This window comes from Salvelinus namaycush, chromosome 3, assembly GCF_016432855.1.
Source record: "Salvelinus namaycush isolate Seneca chromosome 3, SaNama_1.0, whole genome shotgun sequence".
In the NCBI taxonomy this organism is placed as follows: Eukaryota; Metazoa; Chordata; class Actinopteri; order Salmoniformes; family Salmonidae; genus Salvelinus; species Salvelinus namaycush.
In genome coordinates, this window is record NC_052309.1 from 74,398,777 (window position 1) to 74,420,164 (window position 21,388).

General features: G+C 38.9%; 2 protein-coding genes across 4 annotated transcripts; both read left to right on the forward strand.

Annotated features, from left to right (window-relative positions):
* Positions 1–8,723: 8,723 nt before the first annotated feature.
* LOC120044583 (matrix Gla protein-like) lies at positions 8,724–14,721 on the forward strand. 2 transcript variants are annotated; one of them, XM_038989248.1, is made up of 5 exons: positions 8,724–8,844; positions 11,700–11,791; positions 11,895–11,924; positions 12,161–12,263; positions 14,170–14,721. In XM_038989248.1, the coding sequence occupies exons 2-5, from the start codon at positions 11,731–11,733 to the stop codon at positions 14,318–14,320; spliced, it is 345 nt and encodes a 114-aa protein (XP_038845176.1). In that variant the 5' UTR covers positions 8,724–8,844; positions 11,700–11,730; the 3' UTR covers positions 14,321–14,721. The 2 variants fall into 2 exon arrangements, with proteins under 2 accessions (XP_038845176.1, XP_038845177.1); XM_038989249.1 differs by having other exon boundaries at positions 8,738–8,844; positions 11,697–11,791.
* Positions 14,722–18,710: 3,989 nt separating this feature from the next.
* On the forward strand, positions 18,711–20,552 carry LOC120044584 (osteocalcin-like). 2 transcript variants are annotated; one of them, XM_038989250.1, is made up of 4 exons: positions 18,711–18,948; positions 19,115–19,207; positions 19,383–19,476; positions 20,240–20,552. In XM_038989250.1, the coding sequence occupies exons 1-4, from the start codon at positions 18,888–18,890 to the stop codon at positions 20,340–20,342; spliced, it is 351 nt and encodes a 116-aa protein (XP_038845178.1). In that variant the 5' UTR covers positions 18,711–18,887; the 3' UTR covers positions 20,343–20,552. The 2 variants fall into 2 exon arrangements, with proteins under 2 accessions (XP_038845178.1, XP_038845179.1); XM_038989251.1 differs by having other exon boundaries at positions 18,715–18,948; positions 19,160–19,207.
* The last annotated feature ends 836 nt before the right edge of the window (positions 20,553–21,388 follow it).

Consider the following 21,388-nt stretch of genomic DNA (forward strand, 5'->3'; position numbering starts at 1 on the left):
TAGAAGGACTAGGATTATTATAAAACATGTTATACCCTACATAGACAGAGAAATTCAGCTATAAAGTTCAAGTATAGATTCCAAAAAAGAGAAGACAAACTGAGCTCAGAGTTGGTTGTGGATAATTAGTGGGGAGCCTATAGCCAAAGGAAGAGGAGAAAAGTACTGTTGTGTTGAGGCAGGAAAAAGAGAAAGAAAGAGAGAGGGAGTGAATAAGATTGAGAATTATTTATAGATGAGCAGACTGTTACATTTAAGTCTTTGTGGTTATGCATAACAATAACTATGGGGATTTGGTTTGAGGACATGCCTCTAAAACCGATTGCAAAGGGCAGAGTTTGCCTGTCCTCTGCTTTCATATCATTGCATTCAACACCCTTTTTTGAAAGCCATGAATCTGTATGTGAATGCGCAATTTTATGTACAGTACCAGTCAAAGGTTTGGACACACTCATTAAAGGGTTTTTCTTTATTTTTATTATTTTCTACATTGTAGAATAATAGTGGAGACATCAAGACTATGAAATCACACATATGGAATCATGTAGTAACCAAAAAAGTGTTCATTTATTTTATATTTGAGATTCTTCAAAGTAGCCACCCTTTGCCTTGATGACAGCTTTGCACACGCTTGGCATTCTCTCAACCAGCTTCACCTGGAATGCTTTTCCAACAGTCTTGAAGGAGTTCCCACATATGCTGAGCACTTGTTGGCTGCTTTCCTTCACTCTGTGGTCCAACTCATCCCAAACCATCTCAATTGGGTTGAGGTCGGGTGATTGTGGAGGCCAGGTCATCTGATGCAGCGCTCCATCACTCTCCTTCTTGGTCAAATAGCCCTTACACAGACTGGAGGTGTGTTTTGGGTCATTGTCCTGTTGAAAAACAAATGATAGTCCCGCTAAGTGCAAACTAGATGGGATGGCCTATCGCTGCAGAATGCTGTGGTAGCCATGCTGGTTAAGTGTGCCTTGAATTCTAAATAAATCACAGACAGTGTCACCAGAAAAGCAACCCACACCATCACACCTTCATGCTTCACGGTGGGAACCACACATGCGGAACCATCATCCGTTCACCTACTCTGCGTCTCACAAAGACATGGTGGTTGAAACCAAATTTCTCAAATTTGGACTTTGCTCGTGTTTCTTGGCCCAAGCCAGTCTCTTCTTCTTATTGGTGTCCTTTAGTAGGGGTTTCTTTGCAGCAATTCTACCATGAAGGCCTGATTCATGCAGTCTCATCTGAACAGTTGATGTTGAGATGTGTCTGTTATTTGAACTCTGTGAAGCATTTATTTGGGCTGCAATCTGAGGTGCAGTTATCTCTAGTGAAATTATCCTCTGCAGCAGAGGTAACTCTGGGTCTTCCTTTCCTGTGGCGGTCCTCATGAGAGCCAGTTTCATCATAGCGCTTGATGGTTTTTGCGACTGCACTTGAAGAAACTTTTAAAGTTCTTGACATTTTCCGTATTTACTAACCTTCATGTCTTAGAGTAATGATGGACTGTGGTTTCTCTTTGCTTATTTGAGCTGTTCTTGCCATAATATGGACTTGGTATTTTACCAAATAGGGCTACCTTCTGTATACCACCCCTACCTTGTCACAACACAACTGATTGGCTCAAATGCATTAAGAAAGACATTTTTTTCACAAATTAACTTTCAATAAGGCACACCTGTTAATCGAAATACATTCCAGGTGACTACCTCATGAAGCTGGTTGAGAGAATGCCAAGAGTGTGCAAAGCTGTCATCAAGGCGAAGGGTGGCTACTTAGAAGAATCTCAAATATAAAATATATTTTGATTTGTTTAACACTTTTTTGGTTACTACATGATTCCATATGTGTTATTTCATAGTTTTGATGTCTTCACTATTATTCTACAATGTAGAAAATAGTAAAATAAAGAAAAACCCTTGAATGAGTCGATGTATCCAAACTTCTCCATTTCGTCTGTGTGCAGTGTGTGTGCAATGTGTCTCTGTGTGTGTACTGTTCACATTTGACACCATATGTTATCCTGTCTTGTGTCAGTGTATCTCTGTTACAGTGAATGTGTGTGTTTGTGAATGTACCAAACGTGTGATTAAATCCATGTACAGGATGTGGTTAAATATTCTTGTGACTGTACTGTCTGTTAGGTATTTGATATGTCTGAGTGTGTATGTACGTACCTCAAACTGCTGACAGGGTAGAATGAGTGTTGGCATTGTGCAGGACAGTTTGTTGCTATTGGCACTGAGGAAGTGTAGGGGGAACTGAGGCAAGAGAGACTGAGATTACTTAAAAGGAGAAAGTTGGATAGTGCTCTCAAACAAGGAATATTATCAGATTAAACTGTGGAATGCAGACAGAACTATACTCACACACACATACTGTACGCACACACGCACTTTCAAAGTATACCTCTCTCCTTGACTGACCCCACTAATTGATACAATTAACCTCATCCTCGAATAAACCGTAACAGCTTGCACATGTATCTTATACACAGACATGCTGTCTCATTGTCAAATCCAAATCGTTGTCTAGCGAGCCCAAACAGCCAAGAACACAATATTCTGGTAAATATTATGAAAACAAGTATTATCATAATTGTTGACAAAGCTGCACAGAGATATTGCTGTAATAAAGAGTTTTTCCTCCTTGATTTTGTATAATTCACAAAAGGCGTATACAAGAGAATGTAGAGCAATTAATTTCAAAGGGAATGGCAGACAAAACACAATGAATTAATTCAGGAAATCATTTATAATTGGTGTTTAAGTAATAACCTGTTGAGCGGTGGAGAGAGAGATGTTTGGATTTGGCATTGTTCAGCTGGCTGCCTGTTCCTCCTTCCCACTGACAGTTAGAGGAGATGTGTTTGTTGCTGAGATGCGGGACAGAATAAACATACTTTATTGGCTAAGCAAGAGGAGAAATAGCAAACACCAAAATAACAACTCTGGCATAACAAGTATCTGTCATGAATGCATATTCTACAAGAGCCAGCTGAAATGTTAAACCTGAAGAGCATATACTTTACAGTTCTGATGAATTGAAGAGGTAACTGTAACGGAATTCCTCCTCCTCTTCATACGAAAAGGAGGAGTGGTGATTCGACCAAGACGCAGCGTTGTAACTTGACATTATATTTATTAAACAAAACCGAAAAACAGGAAGAACACTTGAATAGATACAAAACAACAAACGACGTAGACTGACCTGAACGTAAGAACTTACATGAAACACGAAGAACGCACGAACAGGAAAAACAGACTACACAAAAACCGAACGAACAAACAAACCGAAAACAGTCCCGTGTGGCGCAACATACACAGACACAGGAGACAACCACCCACAACAATCAATGTGAAAACACCTACCTTAATATGGCTCTCAATCAGAGGAAATGAAAACCACCTGCCTCTAATTGAGAGCCATATCAGGTCACCCTTAAACCAACATAGAAACACAAAACATAGACTGCCCACCCAAACTCACGTCCTGACCAACTAACACATACAAAACTAACAGAAAACAGGTCAGGAATGTGACAGTAACTTACCTAACTTTCACTACACCCTGCACAAGGCCCACACAGGCTTGTCACAGGCCAGCTAGGGACAGGGACAGTAGTGGGACCATTGTTGGCTCATAGGGAGACGGTCTTGAGTAATGTCTGGATACGTCCAGTCTCGTAAAATCCCCCACTGGACAACGTATTGGTGGAGCTATGGCATGACATCACACTGTTGTTTACTGTTTGTATTTCCTCATTTTATTGAGTCATTTTCTAAATGTGTCTACTGTCCTCTAATAACTTGAGACAGTGAATCATAGCAACGACTATTACAAAAATATGTTGGAAAAATAGCTGGAAAAACACAAGTGTTGGCCAAGATAGGCTTTACTATAGAAGCTTGGTCATGGGTTTGGGTTTGGAGTGAATGTTAGCCCAGTGTTTTTGTGGGTTCTGTTCTCCCACTAGCCAGCAAACCAGCTGATAGAGCCCCAAAGTACACCTATACCTGTTAGACAGCTTCAAAGACTGTCTTGAGTGTGAATGTTTAGGGACCTGATGTTTTGGGTTACGGTAATCCAATATCCACGTTGAGCGTGTGGCATTGTCAAGAAAACAATTTCTCTCTCCCTCTCCCTATGACTGTCACTGGGTCTTGGTCCAGACGCTGGCTTTAGAGCCAGACACACAGGTGCACTATGTTAGTCACAACTGAACCCGTCGGCTCGGGTGACTGTCTCTCATCCTGTTTTTCATTTATACAGTAATTTATCAGTGCAGCGTGCATCTTGCACAGTTTGTTTTGTGGCTTTTTTTAGGAATGATATCCAGAATATTTCTCTTGAGGTAAATATTTAGATTGTAAAAAGACAGAGGGTGATAGGTGAAAACAGGACAGCAGTTGCATAAGAGAGAGTAAGAGAGGGAGAGAGTAAGAGAGTAAGAGAGGGAGAGAGAGTAGAGAAAAGACAAGAGGAGAGAGAGGGGGAAATATACAGGTAGTTTAGAGTAAAGAAAGACAAAGGGAAAAAAAGAGAGAGATGGTGAAAAAGCATGGACACCGCTGTCAATATTTCCACGCTCTCACTTTCTCCGTTTCTTTCCGTTTCCCGCCTACTCTCTCTTTCTGCCTCTGTCTCTCTGTCTCTCCCCTAGATTTTTTTGACTATCTTGGCATTGTAATGATCTGGCCGTGTTCCAAAGCTCTTAAATCAATATAAATATCAGTGAAAGCAAGACAAAAATAACATAAATACACACATATGCTCCCTCTCATGTTTGTCTTGTTGCATTCCTCTCTCTCTCTTATGATCCCTCTCCCTTTTCTTTCAATCTCTCTCCATCCTGTTGATGTTTGTAGAAGGAAATAGGATCTTTAGTATTGCCATTAGATATTCAACTTCAGCACGACTGCACATGCCCAGTGTTGCAACCCTAATATGACCACATCACTAACCCTGTATGAACCAGAGCGCCAAACGTCTGTTTGACAACCTGTGCCTACGCCCCTGCCTTCATTTTGACAGTGCCTTCTGAAAGTATTCATACCCCTTGACTTATTCTACATTTTGTTGTGTTACAGCCTGAATTCAAAATGGATTAAATAGATGTTTTCTCTCTCGCCGATCTACACACAATACCTCACAATGACAAAGTGAAAATGTTTTTAGAAATTTTTGCAAATTTGTTGAAATTAAAATACAGAAAATATTCCGTTTATATAAGTATTCACACCCCTGAGTCAATACTTTTTAGAAGCACCTTTGGCAGCGATTACAGCTGTGAGTCTTTCTGGGTAAGTCTCTATTAAGGGTGTTTCACACTTGGTCCCTTTCCGCCAATTTTTGTGAACTTAGTGCAGTTTGCTTAACTTTGTGTGCAGTGCAAACACTCCAAAGGAACTCAGACCACTCAAATGAGCCCCCGAAGAGAACCGAACTGAGACCACCTCGAGATGTGGTCTGAATTCGGTTCGCTTGAATTCCGTGATCCGGTTCCCTTTTTTAGGGAATTGTGAACACAAAGTTCCACAGGTTCGCTTGTAATTATTCCCGCACCACACACTAACCTACCATGCCATAGCCACTCACATTGGCGCCACAAAATAAATAAAATAATGATGTGCATGTTCGCGGAAAAAAACGTGTGCTGTTTTTGGATATTGCTTAGCGATTGTCAAGGATGCACAGACATTCCAAAATATGTGTGGAGTTTTTAGTTCAGATTATTTGTTTTGAATATGTGATCTGTAGGTTAAGAGAGCTTCATAAACTGTTTGTTCGATTGTGGGGTTTGAATAGTGTGAGAAGACAAAAACATACTTGGTAAGCATCACAACATAGGGTATAAAATCTATTCGAGCTCTTAAAGGGGCAGTAGCCTACATTGGGTGTACATTTTTCAATTATAGTATTATTTAATCTGCATTTATTATTCTGCTATTTATTCTGTTACCAATAATATTTGCATATTAATAGTATCTTCTGATTACACTTATTATGTCTCAACTTTTAACTATATGCAATCTATTAGCTTCCAAAATGAAAGTAGGTATATGGTAGAGTATATCTAGCTGTCCGATAACACATTCGATGGAATGGCTTATCCTGCACAGTGTATTGAGGGAATGTTGGAAAAAGATCTTGGTTCCTTTCTAAACATAGCAATGAGAATGCAAAGAGGATTTGGACCACAAAATAGGTGAAGTGAACAGGCAAAATAGTTCAAATCAAATTTTATTGGTCACATACACATGGTTAGCAGATGTTAATGCAAGTGTAACGAAATGTTTGTGCTTCTAGTTTCGACAGTGCAGTAATATCTAACAAGTAATCAAACAATTCCCCAACAACTACCTAATACACACAAATCTAAAGGGATGAAATAAGACTATGTACATATAAATATATAGATGAGCGATGGCCGAGCGGCATAGGCAAGATGCAATAGATGGTACAAGATACAGTATATACATATGATATGAGTAATGTAATATATGTAAACATTATTAAAGTGGCATTGTTTCAAGTGACTAGTGAGTCTTTATGTAGGCAACAGCCTCTTTGAGTTAGTGATTGCTGTTTAACAGTCTGATGGCCTTGAGATAGAAGCTGTTTTTCAGTCTCTCGGTCCCAGCTTTGATGCACCTGTACTGACCTCACCTTCTGGATGGTAGCGGGGTGAACAGGCAGCTGAGTCCTCATTCAAAGGCAAGGGCAATGTGAATACAATGAGAACTGAGATCGAGCTCTTTTTTTACCCCAGAGTTCACTTTAAAGAGGACTGAGATAGGTTATTTTAAAGGGGACTATATGTGAAAACCCAAATAAGAGATTTCCACACCTGGATTGTGCAACGTTTGCCCAATATTATTTTCAAACTGTTTCAAGCTCTGTCAAATTGGTTGTTCATCATTGCTAGACAACCATTTACAGGTCTTGCCATAGATTTTCAAGTAGAATTAAGTCAAAACCGGAACATTCACTATCTTCTTGGTAAGCAACTCCAGTGTAGATTTGGCTTGTTTTAGGTTATTGTCTTTCTGAAAGGTGAATTGTTGGAAAGCAGACTGAACCAGGTTTTCTTCTTGGATCTTGCATGTACTTAGCTACATTTTGTTTCTTTTTTATCCTGAAAAACTCCCCAGTTCTGAACGATTAGAAGCATACCCATAAGATGATGCAGCCATCACTATGCTTGAAAATGTGAAGAGTGGTACTCAGTAATGTGCCACATTGTCTTGCAAACAGGATGCATGTTTTGGAAAATTTGTGTTCTGTACAGGCTTCCTTCTTTTCACTTTGTCAATTAAGTTAATATTGTGGAGTAACTACAATGTTGTTGATCCATCCTCAGTTTTCTTCTATCACAACCACTCTGTAACTGTTTTAAAGTTACCATTGGCCTCATGGTGAAATCCCTGAGCGGTTTCCTTCCTCTCCGGCAACTGAGTTAGGAAGGATGCCGTATCTTTGTAGTGACTGGGTGTATGGATACACCATCCAAAGTGTAATTAATAACTTCACCATGCTCAAAGGGATATTCACAAATATGTGCCCTTCTTTGTGAGGCATTGGGGAAAAAACATCCCTGGTCTTTGTGGTTGAACCGGTGTTTGAAATTCACTGCTCGACTGAGGGACCTTACAGATAATTGTATGTGTGAGATGAAGAGATGAGGTATTCATTCAAAAATCATGTTAAACACTATTATTGCACACAGAGTGAGTCCATACAACTTATTATGTGACTTCTTAAGCACATTTTTATTCCTGAACTTATTTAGGGGTAGTTATTGACTCAAGACATTTCAGCAAATGTTTTATTGATTTGAAACTTTTTCGAAAAACATAATTCCACTTTGACATCATGGGTATGGTGTGTAGGCCACTGACAAAAAATCTACATTTTATACATTTTAAATTCAGGCTGTAACACAATCACATGTGGGAAAAGTCAAGGGGTGTGAATACTTTCTGAAGGCACTGTATCCGTCCGGCTCTTCATCTTCTGTTTGTTTCCCTTTGGGCAGGTCTGGTTTCACTGAGTTATTCCTAGAACATTCCAACTTAAGTGAGGTTATATAAGGAAACCTTAAGTGAGGTTGCATAAGGGATTTGTATTCTCATCTGAGCTGAAATCTAAAGAGGTTATTACATACAACCAACTGTAGAACTATACTCAAATAGCCCTAGATATATGATTAGTATAATAAATGCATCACCCCACTATGCAGTTAAGAACACTGTTTTGGCAGTCAAAAACATGAAAGGACAAGGACTGGCACTACAGTGAAAATTCTACATGACATTTTCGTGAAGTGTTGATGATAAATAGTGGAGTCAGTCCGTGTGGAGTTTGTATGTTACTTGCTCTTTTCATACCATGCTGTCATGTTGATAAACAGCAGTAAATATTGTCAGGTAGCTGTGATAGAGCAGGTAACTCCGCTACTGGCCTTCCTCTCTATTCCTCTCCTCCATCCCTCTCTCATTCTCTGTTTACACCCTGTCTGTTTTGCTTCATTCCACTCCACCTTTCCATAATCTGTTTTTCAGCGAACGTGTGAGTATGTTTATAGAAGAGAGAGGGAGAGAGTGAGTTAAGTGTGGTCTGATTGAGGAGGTGGAATGGGCTGATAGTAAGAAGAAGGGAGGAGAAAGAGAGAGGGAGGGCTGAGAAAGAGGGAGTAGGGGGAAACAGACGGGTGGGGGGAGAAGAGGTATAAAAGTATAAAAGCCTTGCTATACAGAATAAAGAAATATCCCCAGAGGGAGAGAGAGGGAGATTGTGAAAGAGACTTTACCAGAGAGTTGACACCATAACTATCTTCTTAGGGTAAGTACAACTATCTCATAGGTTTATAGCTACATAACAATATACTATCCACAATATATTAAAAACAAGATATACATTTGATATTGGTAACTTTGACATAACTCCAACAGAAATCCCATAAAGGAGGTTAATGTTTAGGTATAAATATTGGCTGTCACTTTTTGCAGCCTAAAATTAAGTGTGACTGTAAATAACAAAACATAGAGACTTTGATCCATTAAAATAGTGATACAGTGAGATGCATGGGTACAGCCTTCAGTTTATTTGATGTGCTACTGAGTGCTGAGTGAATAGGGGTCATTAGCCTGGTGGTGCAGTTCTGCGGGTTAGCACATTCTGGCCTGGGGTGGAGGGGGGGGGGGGGGTCTCAGGGCCTGCTGTGTGTTCGCCAGGCTGCAGACGTGCATAAAAGGCTGCAGACGATGCTGTCAGCACCTCACTAACACACACACACACACTCATTAATATCCTCGTAACCCTTTTGCCTGTAAGGTCTGTGAGCTCCCTCCCTGTGGGCCAGCTGTGCCCCATGCCTGGGGGGTGACGTGTGCCGTTGGGTATGTAAAGAAGGGGCGTTGTACCAGGTTGTCATCCAAACCCTATAAACACAGGAGGCGACAGAGAGGGTCTGCCATGGGGCACATGGATGTGGGTGAATGTGGGGGTTTTTGTTTGGAAGGTTGGGGTCTTGTTGACTATTTGTACAGGTGTCAAAAACCTGGCAAGATCACTGTGTGTGTGTGTGTGTGTGTGTGTGTGTGTGTGTGTGTGTGTGTGTGTGTGTTTAACTATACTTGTAGGGACCAAAAGTCCCTACAAGAATAGTAAACTAACAAACATTTGACCAACTGGAGACATTTTGTTGGTCCCCACACGGTCAAATGCTATTTCTAGGGGGTTTAGGGTTAAGGTTAAAATTTGTGTTAGGTTTAGAATTAGAATTAGGTTTAGGGTTAGGAGCTAGGGTTAGTTTTAGGGATAGGAGCTAGGGTTAGGTTTAGGGTTAAGGTTAGGTTTTTTGGTTAAGGTTAGGTGTGTGTGTGTCACTGCTCCATTGCTGCCAGCACTATGACTGTTTTTCTCCCTCCCCCATCATTCAGCAATGGCACTGACTAGTTACTACAGTATACCCATATACAGTGCCGTGAAAAAGTATTTGCCCCCTTTCTGATTTTCTCTATTTTTGCATATTTTTGATACTGAATGTTATCAGATCTTCAACCAAAACCTACAAAGAGAACCTGAGTTTACAAATACCAGTTTATACCAGTTTAATGGAAGTATATATGGAGATAGTTTAGTGCCTAAAATAAGGGGATAAATAAAAAGGGTTTCCTGATCTTTTTTATATCTCTCAGCTATAGGACAGACACTTCAGAACAAACTTCCTTTAGATTTTTTGGGGGGACTATATGTTGTTCCATGTAGTGAATCTGTTATTCAATGTGTTTCTATTGGCTAATAGCAGTAATGACACATTCAATGTTTCATCCAATAATTGTATATATTTCTTTGATACCTTAAGGGGTCTTAAAATTCAAATAGCTAAATAATCATTGGTATGGTCATCTTAAAACAATTCATAAGTTAGCTTAGAACCCCCCTCGGCTTAGACAGGGCTTAGACTCGAATAAAATAGTTTTCAAGCATGAACTGCTCGTTTCAAGTCTTCGTTTCAGATCTTCAACAGACGGGACCCATCCAAAACGTTGACTCAGGTTTGCCAAAAAACACCTGGAAGCACCTGGATGATCATCAAGAATCTTGGAAGAATGTTCTATGGACAGATGAGTCAAATGTATACCTTTTTGGATGACACGGGTCCCATTATGCCTGGCGAAAACCAAACACTGCATTCCACAGTAGAACCTCATACCAACGGTCAAGCATGGTGGTGGTAGTGTGATGGTTTGGGGATGCTTTGCTGCCTCAGGACCTGGACGACTTGCCTTAATAGAAGGAACTATGATTTCTGCTCTGTATCAGAGAATTCTACAGGAGAATGTCAGGCCATCCATCTGTGAGCTGAAGCTGAAGCATAGTTGGGTCATGCAGCAAGACAATGATCCAACACACACAATCAAGTCTACATGAAAATGGCTAAAACGCAACAAATTTGAAGTTTTGGAATGGACTAGTCAAAGTCCAGACCTAATTCCAATTGAGATGTTGTGGCAGGACTTAAAACAAGCAGTTTATGCTTGAAAACACACAAATATTGCTGAGTTAAAGCAGTTCTGCATGGAAGAGTGGGCCAAAATTCCTCCACGGCGATGTGAGAGACTGATGAACAACTACAGGAAGCATTTGGTTGGAGTCATTGCAGCTCAAAGTGGCACAACCAGTTGTTGAGTGTAAGGGGGCAATTACTCTTTCCCACAGGGGCATTGGGTGTTGCATAACTTTATTTATGAAATAAATTAAATAAGTATGTAATTGTTTTGGTATTTGTTCACTCATGTTGCCTTTATCTAATATTAGGTTTTGGTTGAAGATCTGATAACATTCAGTAACAGAAATATTCCAAAGTAGAGAAAATTAGAAAGGGGTTAAATACTTTTTGGGGAATTTGTTTGTTTGCCCTCTACTCTGGAAATACATAAATGTATAGGCCTAGATATTATTATTTTTGTTGACATTGAGAAATAGTGTGTAGTCAATGGATTTATGGCTGTGTTAACATGTACATGAACCCACATACAGACCCATGTAGAATCTTTACCACCAGTTCACTTGTTTAATAGCTGTCACAGTCCCTAACGTACAGTAACGTCATGTGCTCCCTCCATGCCTTCTTTCTCTCGTGGTGGTGGTGGTATTATGACACATTTTAACATCAGTCTTCTCTCCAGCAGACCAAGAGACCGACAGACAGCCAGAGTGAGGATGAGGACTCTCCTCCAGTGTGTGGCCCTGTGTGTCACCATCTCTCTCTGCGTCTGCTACGGTACATTTCTACAAATCAACACTACGTCAATTCAGAATCTTTTTAGTAAACCTGGTGATCTATAGTGATAAGTCACTAATAACTTTCCCCTTCTTTTCCACAGATTCTCAAGAAAGCACAGAATCCTTTGAAGGTGATTGACCTTCAGATTCTTATGGCAGTAGAACATTCCCACACATTTGATGTATTATAAAAACACTATATTTGTAAATTTTTTATTTAATTTAATCTGATTTAGAATTCCAGAACAACTAGGCCATTCAGTGAATTCAATATGATTTTGTCACTGAAATCTGTATGCCCGCCCCTGTTGAGATGGGGGTAATTTCTTCTAATAAAATGGTTTTATTTAATTCCATTACATTCCAGATGTGTTTGTCAGTCCATACCGAGCCAACTCATTCATCAACCCACAGAGTCCACAGAGGGGAAGCGCCTACAACACTCCATCAAGAGGCAGCACTTACAGGAGGTACCACACACACGATCATTGGCTTACACACAATACCCCATAATGTCAAAGCTGAAATGTCTTGAATCAATAACTATTCAACCCCTTGTTATGTTAAGCCTAAATAAGTTTAGGAGTAAAAATGTGCTAAAAAAAAGCCACATAATGAGTTTCATGGACTCACTCAGTGTACAATAATAGGTTTTAACATGATTTTTGAATGACTACCTCATCTCCTTACCTCACACATACAATTATCTGTAAGGTCCCTCAGTCGAGCAGGGAATTTCAAACACAGATTAAACCACAAAGATCAGGGAGGTTTTCCAATGCCTCACAAAGAAGGGCACCTATTGGTAGATGTTTTTTTTTTTTTTTTTTTAAAGCACACATTCAATATCCCTTTGAGCATGGTGAAGTTATTAATTACACTTTGGATGGTGTATCAATACACCCAGTCACCACAAAAGATGCAGGCGTCCTTCCTAACTCAGTTGCCGGAGAGGAAGGAAACCATTAGGCCAATGGTAACTTTAAAACAGTTACAGAGATGGCTGTGATAGGAGTAACTGAGGATGGATCAATAACATTGTAGTTACTCCACAATACTAACCTAATTGACAAAGCGAAAAGAAGGAAGTCTGTACAGAACACAAATATTCCAAAACATGCATCCTGTTTGCAAGGCACTAAAGTAAAACTGCAAAACAAAGCAATTAACTGTTTGTCTTGAATACATAGTGTTATTTTTGGGGCAAATCCAATACAACACATTACTGAGTACCACTCTCTGTATTTTCAAGTATAGTGGTGGCTGCATCATGTTATGGGTATGCATGTAATCATTAAGGACTGGGGAGTTTTACAGGATAAAACATTTACGGAATGGAGCTAAGTACAGGAAAAAAAAATCCTAGAGGAAAACCTGGTTCAGTCTGCTTTCCACTGTCAGAGTCGTGTGTATAGGTGGCAGGGAAGTCAGGCGCAGGAGAGTCAAACGGAGTGTAAAATGGAGTCTTTTAATGAAAGTCCAAATACATGCTCCGTAACACTAATAAGAAACAAACAAACAAAATATGGGTACGAAGACCCGTCGCGCACCTATACACATAAAAAACAATACTAACAAGAAACAATCTCTGACAAAGACATGAGGGGAAACAGAGGGTTAAATACACAAGAGGTAATGGATGGGATTGAAAACAGGTGTGTGGGAAGACAAGACAAAACCAATGGAAAATGAAAAATGGATCGATGATGGCTAGAAGACCGGTGACGTCGACCGCCGAACACCGCCCGAACAAGGAGAGGCAACGACTTCGGCAGAAGTCGTGACATCCACCAGACACTGGGAGATTAATTCACCTTTCAGCAGGACAATAACCTAAAACACAAGGCCAAATCTACACTGGAGTTGCTTACCAAGAAGACAGTGAATGTTCCTGAGTGACCGAGTTACAGTTTCGACTTAAATCTGCTTGAAAATCTATGGCCAGACTTGAAAATGGTTGTCTAGCAATGATCAATAACTCTTTTGACAGAGCTTGAAGAATTTTGAAAAGAATAATGGGCAAATATTGTACAATCCAGGTGTGCAAAGCTCTTAGAGACTTACCCAGAAAGACTCGCGGCTGTAATTGCTGCCAAAGCTGATTCTAACATGTATTGGCTCAAGGGTGTGAATGCTTATGTAAATATATATTTTTGTATTTAAATTTCAATACATTTGCTAACATTTCTAAAAACATGTTTTTAGAAAAAATATCAATTTAAACCATTTAGAATTCAGGCTGTAACACAACACAATGTGTAAAAAGTCAAGGAATATGAATAGTTTCTGAAGGCATTGTAGGCCTCTGTGTTCTTTGTTTATCTGTGTTTCATAATGGTTGACTATGATTGTAGTTGACTTGTGTCTGTGTTTCAGAACAATGAAGTCTCCAGCGGAGAGGCGCACAGAGACATGTGAAGACTACTCTCCCTGTCGCTTCTTTGCCCATCGCTATGGTTACCAGCTGGCCTATCAGAGATATTTTGGAGCCAGGAATCCAGGCACGACGGGGACCCGTGGATTCTGAGTTCCTGTCCATCTTATCATAGCAATTGTTCCTGCTATTGATTTACTGTACGCTCATTCAACACACTCTAACATAACATAATAGGATATTGGTTCGGTGATGTAACAGTAAAAGAGATATGACAAATATATGAAAACATATCAGTAAATCAATTACGTATATAGTGATCCAATAATCTTGCGCATTTATATAATTCAAGCTCCATTTATTGTATACATTTATAGCCTACTCACAATCACCACACCCTCAAAGAATAACTGCTTTCAGAAATCTGTGTTTGTGAAGATTAGCTTCACACCCACCTCCATTGTTCCCTTTTTCCATCCACACTAAGACAACAGCCTATGTCTAACCCATATGTATTTATGTATTTATGTATTAAAAAGTGTTTTTGAAGAGTTTCTTACATTCATTGTCTAAATCCTATGGTGTCACGATATTCCTCAGAGGGGCTTAGTAACCTTACTTGTGGGCTACAGAATTCCACCTCATTTGGTTCCACGTGTTGCCAGATTTCAGCTGAATAGGATTTTGAATAGGGAGCAGATGTGTGAACGCTAATAGCTGTCCCAGTTTAACCAGTGTGGTAGCAACAAATCAGAAAAATGTAGTGTGGAAACAATAAAAGCCAAGGGAAGCTACATTTTTGCACCAGCATGACAAAGTTTGCACCTGTTTTTAAACTGTAAGTGTAAATTATGTTCAAAGTCAGTTACTATTTGTTTGATTATCCAGTAGTTTGTACGGCCTCGTCTTCCACTTTTGGAATGTAAATGTACATATTTTTGGTAATTTATTTCCCTAACTTTTGTAAATGGGAGCATCAATGGTATCAATAGAAAATATTCATTTCCAGGTCACATACAAAAATAAGTAGTCAGTGTTTTTGTAGACAAGATGCAGCTCCTTACCGTACCATAAGAACCAGAGGTCATCTGAACACAGTGAAAGTCAGTCTCTAGAAGACGAGAGAGACACAAGCAGGACACTGGATCTGGTCATGGCACACCCACGAACAGTGGTGTAAAGTACTTAAGTAAATATATTTTCAAGTACTACTTAAGTCGTTTTTTGGGGTATCTGTACTTTACTTTACTATTTATATTTTTGACAACTTTTACTTTACTACATTCCTAAAGAAAATATTGTTATTTTTACTCCATACATTTTCCCTGACAACCCAAAGTCCTCCTTACATTTTGAATGCTTAGCAGAACAGGAAAATTGTGAAATTCACGCACTTGTCAAGAGAACACATGGTCATCCCTACTGCCTATGGTCTGGCGGACTCACTAAACACAAATGCATCTTTTTTAAATAAGGTCTGAGTGTTGGAGTGTGCCCCTGAATATCCGTACATTTAAAAAATAAGAACATGGTGTCGTCCGCTTTACTTATTATAAGGAATTTGAAATGATTTATACTTTTACTTTTGATATATTTTAGCAATTCAATTTACTTTTGATACTTAAGTACATTTAAAACCAAATACTTTTAGACTTTTACTCAAGTAGTATTTTACTGGGTGACTTTCACTTTTACTTGAGTAACTTTCTATTAAGGTATCTATACTTTTACTCAAGTACGACAATTGGGTATTTTTTCCACCACTCCCTGTCACACTGATGTTTTTTTGTGATTCCGCAGAACCAAAATGTTCATAATTATGGCTTTGCTAGGATAGATTTTTGAACTTTGTCCCTACATGGAGGAACGACATCAGCACTGACCCAGACGCTGAAATTACACCCCACATTGTCAAGACCACTTCAGCGTTCCAGAAGTCCGACTTGGAAAGAAACTGAGAGAGCAAAATATAGAGGGACATTTCCCTTAAAGGTGAGGTCTTTCAATAAGGTCTTTACACACCCCTTAAGGGTGAGGTCTCTACATTCTGCAATGCTGTTAAGCAATAATGTGCTACTTAAGAAGTTGAACATGAGTGGGGAAAAGGCAACAAGTAATAGAATAGAATGGAGCAGAATAGAATAGAATGGAGCAGAATAGAATAGAATGAAGCAGAATAGAAAAGAATGGAGCAGAATAGAATAGAATGGAGCAGAATAGAATAGAATGGAGCAGAATAGAAAAGAATGGAGCAGAATAGAATGGAGCCGAATAGAATAGAATTTTGTTCTACTTCAGTAGTTGAACAATATATGTGTTTTAGTTTTTATATGCCTATCAATGCTCCATACAGGCACTGGATATACCATACCATGTGTATCACTGGTGAATGAATGTACAATCAACAATCAATCTAAAAATTGCTTTCAGTTTCTTCATATAGGAAATCACTGTGGTTTGTTATAAAAAAGCAAAACCTCTGATCAAAAGTCTGTCACATAATGACGAATGTCGGTTTCTCTTCTTGTTCAATTAATATCATATGGTTTTATCAACCAGTAGCTAGTGGTTTGAATAGGATGTCGTGTGGGCATGCTGTAAAACTCGGACCTCTTGAGGTTGTCTGGTGGTACTGCACATTTAAAGGAATGTTGTCTGTACACATTGGGGTCCGAAATTATTGACACCCTTGATAAAGATGAGCAAAAATGACTGTATAAAATAAATAATTCAAATACTGAGCTATATTGTACGCAACAAAAAAAATGGGGACATTTTCTTTCTCTATTTTCATGTCATCCAACAAATGTAAACGCCTGGAGTTTGCTAAACAGCATTGTCACTTGTATTGGAATCAGTGCTATGGTCAGATGACATGAAAACAGAGCTCTTTGGCCACGTACACCAGTGGTGGGTTTGGCGTCGAATTGAGAATGCATAAGCAGAAAAGAACCCCATACCAACTGTAAAATATGGTGGTGGATCTTGAATGTTATGGGGCTATTTTTCTTCCACTGATCCTGGGGCCCTTGCTGAGGTCAACGTCATCATGAACTTTACCCAGTACACAGACATTTTAGCCAAAAACTGGTTGCCTCTGCCAGGAGGTTGAAACTTGGCAGCAAGTGGATCTTCCAGCAAGACAATAACCCCAAGCACATGTCAACATCCACAAAGAAATGGTTAATTGGCTACAAAATCAACATTTTGGAATGGCCATCTTATTCTCTAGGCTTGAAATCCATAGAAAACCTGTGGTTTGAATAGAAGAGGGCCGTCTATAAGCACAGATGAAGGATATCAAGGATCTGGAAGGATTATGTATGGAGGAATGGTCTAAGATCCCTCCCAATATGTTTTGTTTTCCAACTCATAAAAAAATGCCTCATTGCCATTATCCTAGCAAGGTGAGGTATTGAAAGGTACTGAAAACAGGGATGTCAATAGTTTTGACCCCTATCTTTTTGAGAAAAAAAGTATTACTTGTTAAACAAAATCTCTTTCTCTGAAGAATTGTATTAGCAGTGGTGTAAAGTACTTAAGTAAAAAATACTAAAGTACTACTTAAGTAGTTGTTTTGGGCATCTGTACTTTACTTTACTATTTCCATTTTTGACAACTTTTACTTTTACTACATTCCTAAGGAAAAGAATGTATTTTTTAACTCAAAACATTTTCCCTGACACCCTAAAGTACTTGTTACATTTCGAATGCTTAGCAGGACAGGGAAATTATCCAATTCACACACTTATCAAGAGAACCCCCCTGGTCATCCCTACTGCATCTGATCTGGCAGACTCACTAAACACACATGCTATGTTTGTAAATTATGTCTGAGTGTTGGAGTGTGCCCCTAGCTATCCATTAAAAAATCTAAATAGTGCCATCTGGTTTGCTTCATAATATAAGGAACGTGAAATGATTCATACTTTTACTTTTGATACTTAAGTATATTTTAGCAATTACATTTACTTTTGATACTTAAGTATATTTAAAACCAAATACTTTTGTATTTGTAGTATTTTACTGGAGATCTTTCACTTTTACTTTAGTCATTTTCTATTAAGATATCTCTACTTGTACTCAAGTATTACAATTAGGTACTTTTTACACCACTGTGTATTAGTATAAAATAATAGCATTTCCAAATTTTTGGAGCATACAATTTAACTCAGTAATATAATTATTTAATTTCCACATTTTCGGAGCATACAATTTAACTCAGTAATATAATTATTTATTTCATCTTCATCAAGGGTGTAAATATCGGGCCCCCACTGTAGGTGTGGGAATTATTAGAGACATGTACATATGTTTTTACAACAGTTAAGTATAAAAGGTGTAACACAATTTTTTCATGGGGTTTTTAAAAAACTGTTTTTTTTAAAAAGCATGACCTCACCAAAAAATATGATGAAGCATAAATGTAGAAGGTTTTTTTGAATGTTTAGAATATATGCAAAATTATTTGAGAATTCAGGGTGTGTGTGTGTGTGTGTGTGTGTGTGTGTATCTGTTCATGTGCCAGTGTACATTTGCTGTTGCTTGTGGGTGTATGATACATGATTCCTCAACCAATCACAAACTCAAGATATTGTGAGGGTCATAACTATAATCTGAGTGTGTGTTCATGTACTGGTGAGAGAGACAAGCAAGACAGAACAGTCTAAATCTCATACTTGTTGATCGTCCAGATCGTGAACCAACAGCAAAGAGAAAGATGAAGACCTTGGCCATCCTTGTCCTCTGTGCTCTGGCATGTGTGTGCCACTCTATTGGAGGTAAGAGCAGAGATAGAGCGACAGCGTTAGTCAAGGTTTTGCAAATGTGCAACTCTTTTAAGGATTTCAGCATAAATGGAATGGAAAATAATCAAATAAATAATGAAACTTCATATAAATGTTAAAGAATAAATAAAACATGTACATGTTGTAATTGTGTTTTCAGATCGAGATGATGAATCATGTACAATACTGTTTCCTCTCTACACAGACTCCTCTACCTCCACTGCCTCAAAGCCTGCTAGTGAGAAAAGAGTGGGTAAGAGACATCAGTAGGATAATTGGTACCAGAATGGCAGTGGTCTGATTGTGTGTACTGTAATGTTGATGACCAGTCGTAGATGCACTGAACATGGTTATTCTAAGTGCAGTGTGATTACACTTGTTTATATTTCTCTCGTTTTAAAAAGTGAATATGTTCTATGACCTTACAGGTGTGTTTGTTAAGAAGGACCTGGCCTCCACTTTGGTGCGACAGAAGAGAGCCGGCACTGCCCTTGCAGACTTGTCCCTGACTCAGCTGGAGAGGTACCGTACTGTTGTCCCATGTCTGTCATCTGATAGCCTGGCACACAAGGTTGTTTTTCTACAAGGTGTCGGAAGCGTTCCACAGGGATGCTGGCCCATGTTGACTCCAATGCTTCCCACAGTTGTGCGAAGTTGACTGGATGTAATTTGGGTGGTGGACCATTCTTGATACACACTGGAAACTATTGAGTGTAAAAAACCCAACAGTGTTGCCGTTCTTGACACAAACCAGTGTGTCTGGCACCTACTACCATACCCTGTTCAAAGGCACTTAAATCTCTTGTCTTGCCCATTCACCCTCTGAATGGAACACATACAGTACACAATCCATGTCTCAATCCCTCTTTAAAAATCCCTCTTTAACGTGTCTCTTCCCCTTCATCTACACTGACTGAAGTGGCTTTAACAAGTGACATCAATAAGGGATCATAGCTCTCCCCTGGATTCACCTGGTCAGTCTATATCATGGAAAGAGCAGGTGTTCTTAATGTTTTGTACACTCAGTGTATGTGTTTTGCTGTTAATCAATGCTTGTATGGGAACATGCATAATTTCCACTTCATTTAAGATTAATTTAAGATTAAATGTGCTCAAATATTCAGGGAATTTCCTGTTGTTATCATGGAATGAAATGTTAATTATATAAGCCTATTTCTTCACACTGGATAATATCTAGATTTTCATCTATGTTTTTTTTCGACCCCCTTTTTTCTTTCACCTCTTCCTCTTATTTTATGGAAACTGCCCAACCCTTCATTCCCAGTCTGAGGGAGGTGTGCGAGCTTAACTACTGGTGTGAGAACATGATGGACACCGCTGGGATCATTGCTGCTTACACCGAATTCTATGGACCAATCCCATACTAGATGTCAACCCACTGCACAAACCAACTTCCATTCTGCAAGGCTTTTTGGAGAGAAATAGTTGTAATGTTCTGAGGATGAAACATCTGAATAAATCTAAACAAATGAAGTATAAATTGATACGGTGTTAGAGGGAGAGCGAGAGAGAAAGAGAGAAAGAGGACAACGAGAAGTTATCAAGAGAACTATTTGGTAATATTCTGTAGTGTAGTATGGTCAATAAAATTATCTAAACAATGTGTCTTTCATAAAATTATTTCATATTACATAACAATATTCTAACAATGTTATAACATGATACATTGTGTGAGATCTGTAATTTCCTTAAGGGAACACATGAGAAACAGATTAGGCTACACACTAATGGAGACCTGAAGAAATTACCTCTGTGGTATCAAAGGCTGGTAAAGACCTTGATACCAAAATAGTGGAGCAACTATTGTGGAGCAAAAAGTTCCATTGGCTTGACATTACTGACTTTGCTTATTGAAATATTGAAAGAGAATAGTTACATGTACAGATCTTCAGCACCTTCATGAATATAAAACATCTATGACAGCTGAAAACATTTAGACTACATTGCATTTTATATTGCATGAACAAACATATCTATCTACCTGTTCAATTGCATAAATGATCCCAAGGCTGGGGCATTTAACTTGGTCATCACTGCCAATGTTCGTATTTACAGTTGAAGTCGGAAGTTTACAAACACTTAGGTTGGCGTCAATAAAACTAGTTTTTCCACCACTCCACAAATTTCTTGTTAACAAACTATAGTTTTGGCAAGTCGGTTAGGACATCTACTTTGTGCATGACACCATCTACTTTGTGCATCCAACAATTGTTTACAGACAGATTATTTCACTTATAATTCACTGTATCACAATTCCAGTGGGTCAGAAGTTAACATACACTAAGTTCACTGTGCCTTTAAACAGCTTGGAAAATTCCAGAAAATGATGTCATGGCCTTCTGAGAGGCTAATTGACATCATTGGAGTCAATTGGAGGTGTACCTGTGGATGTATTTTAAGGCCTACCTTCAAA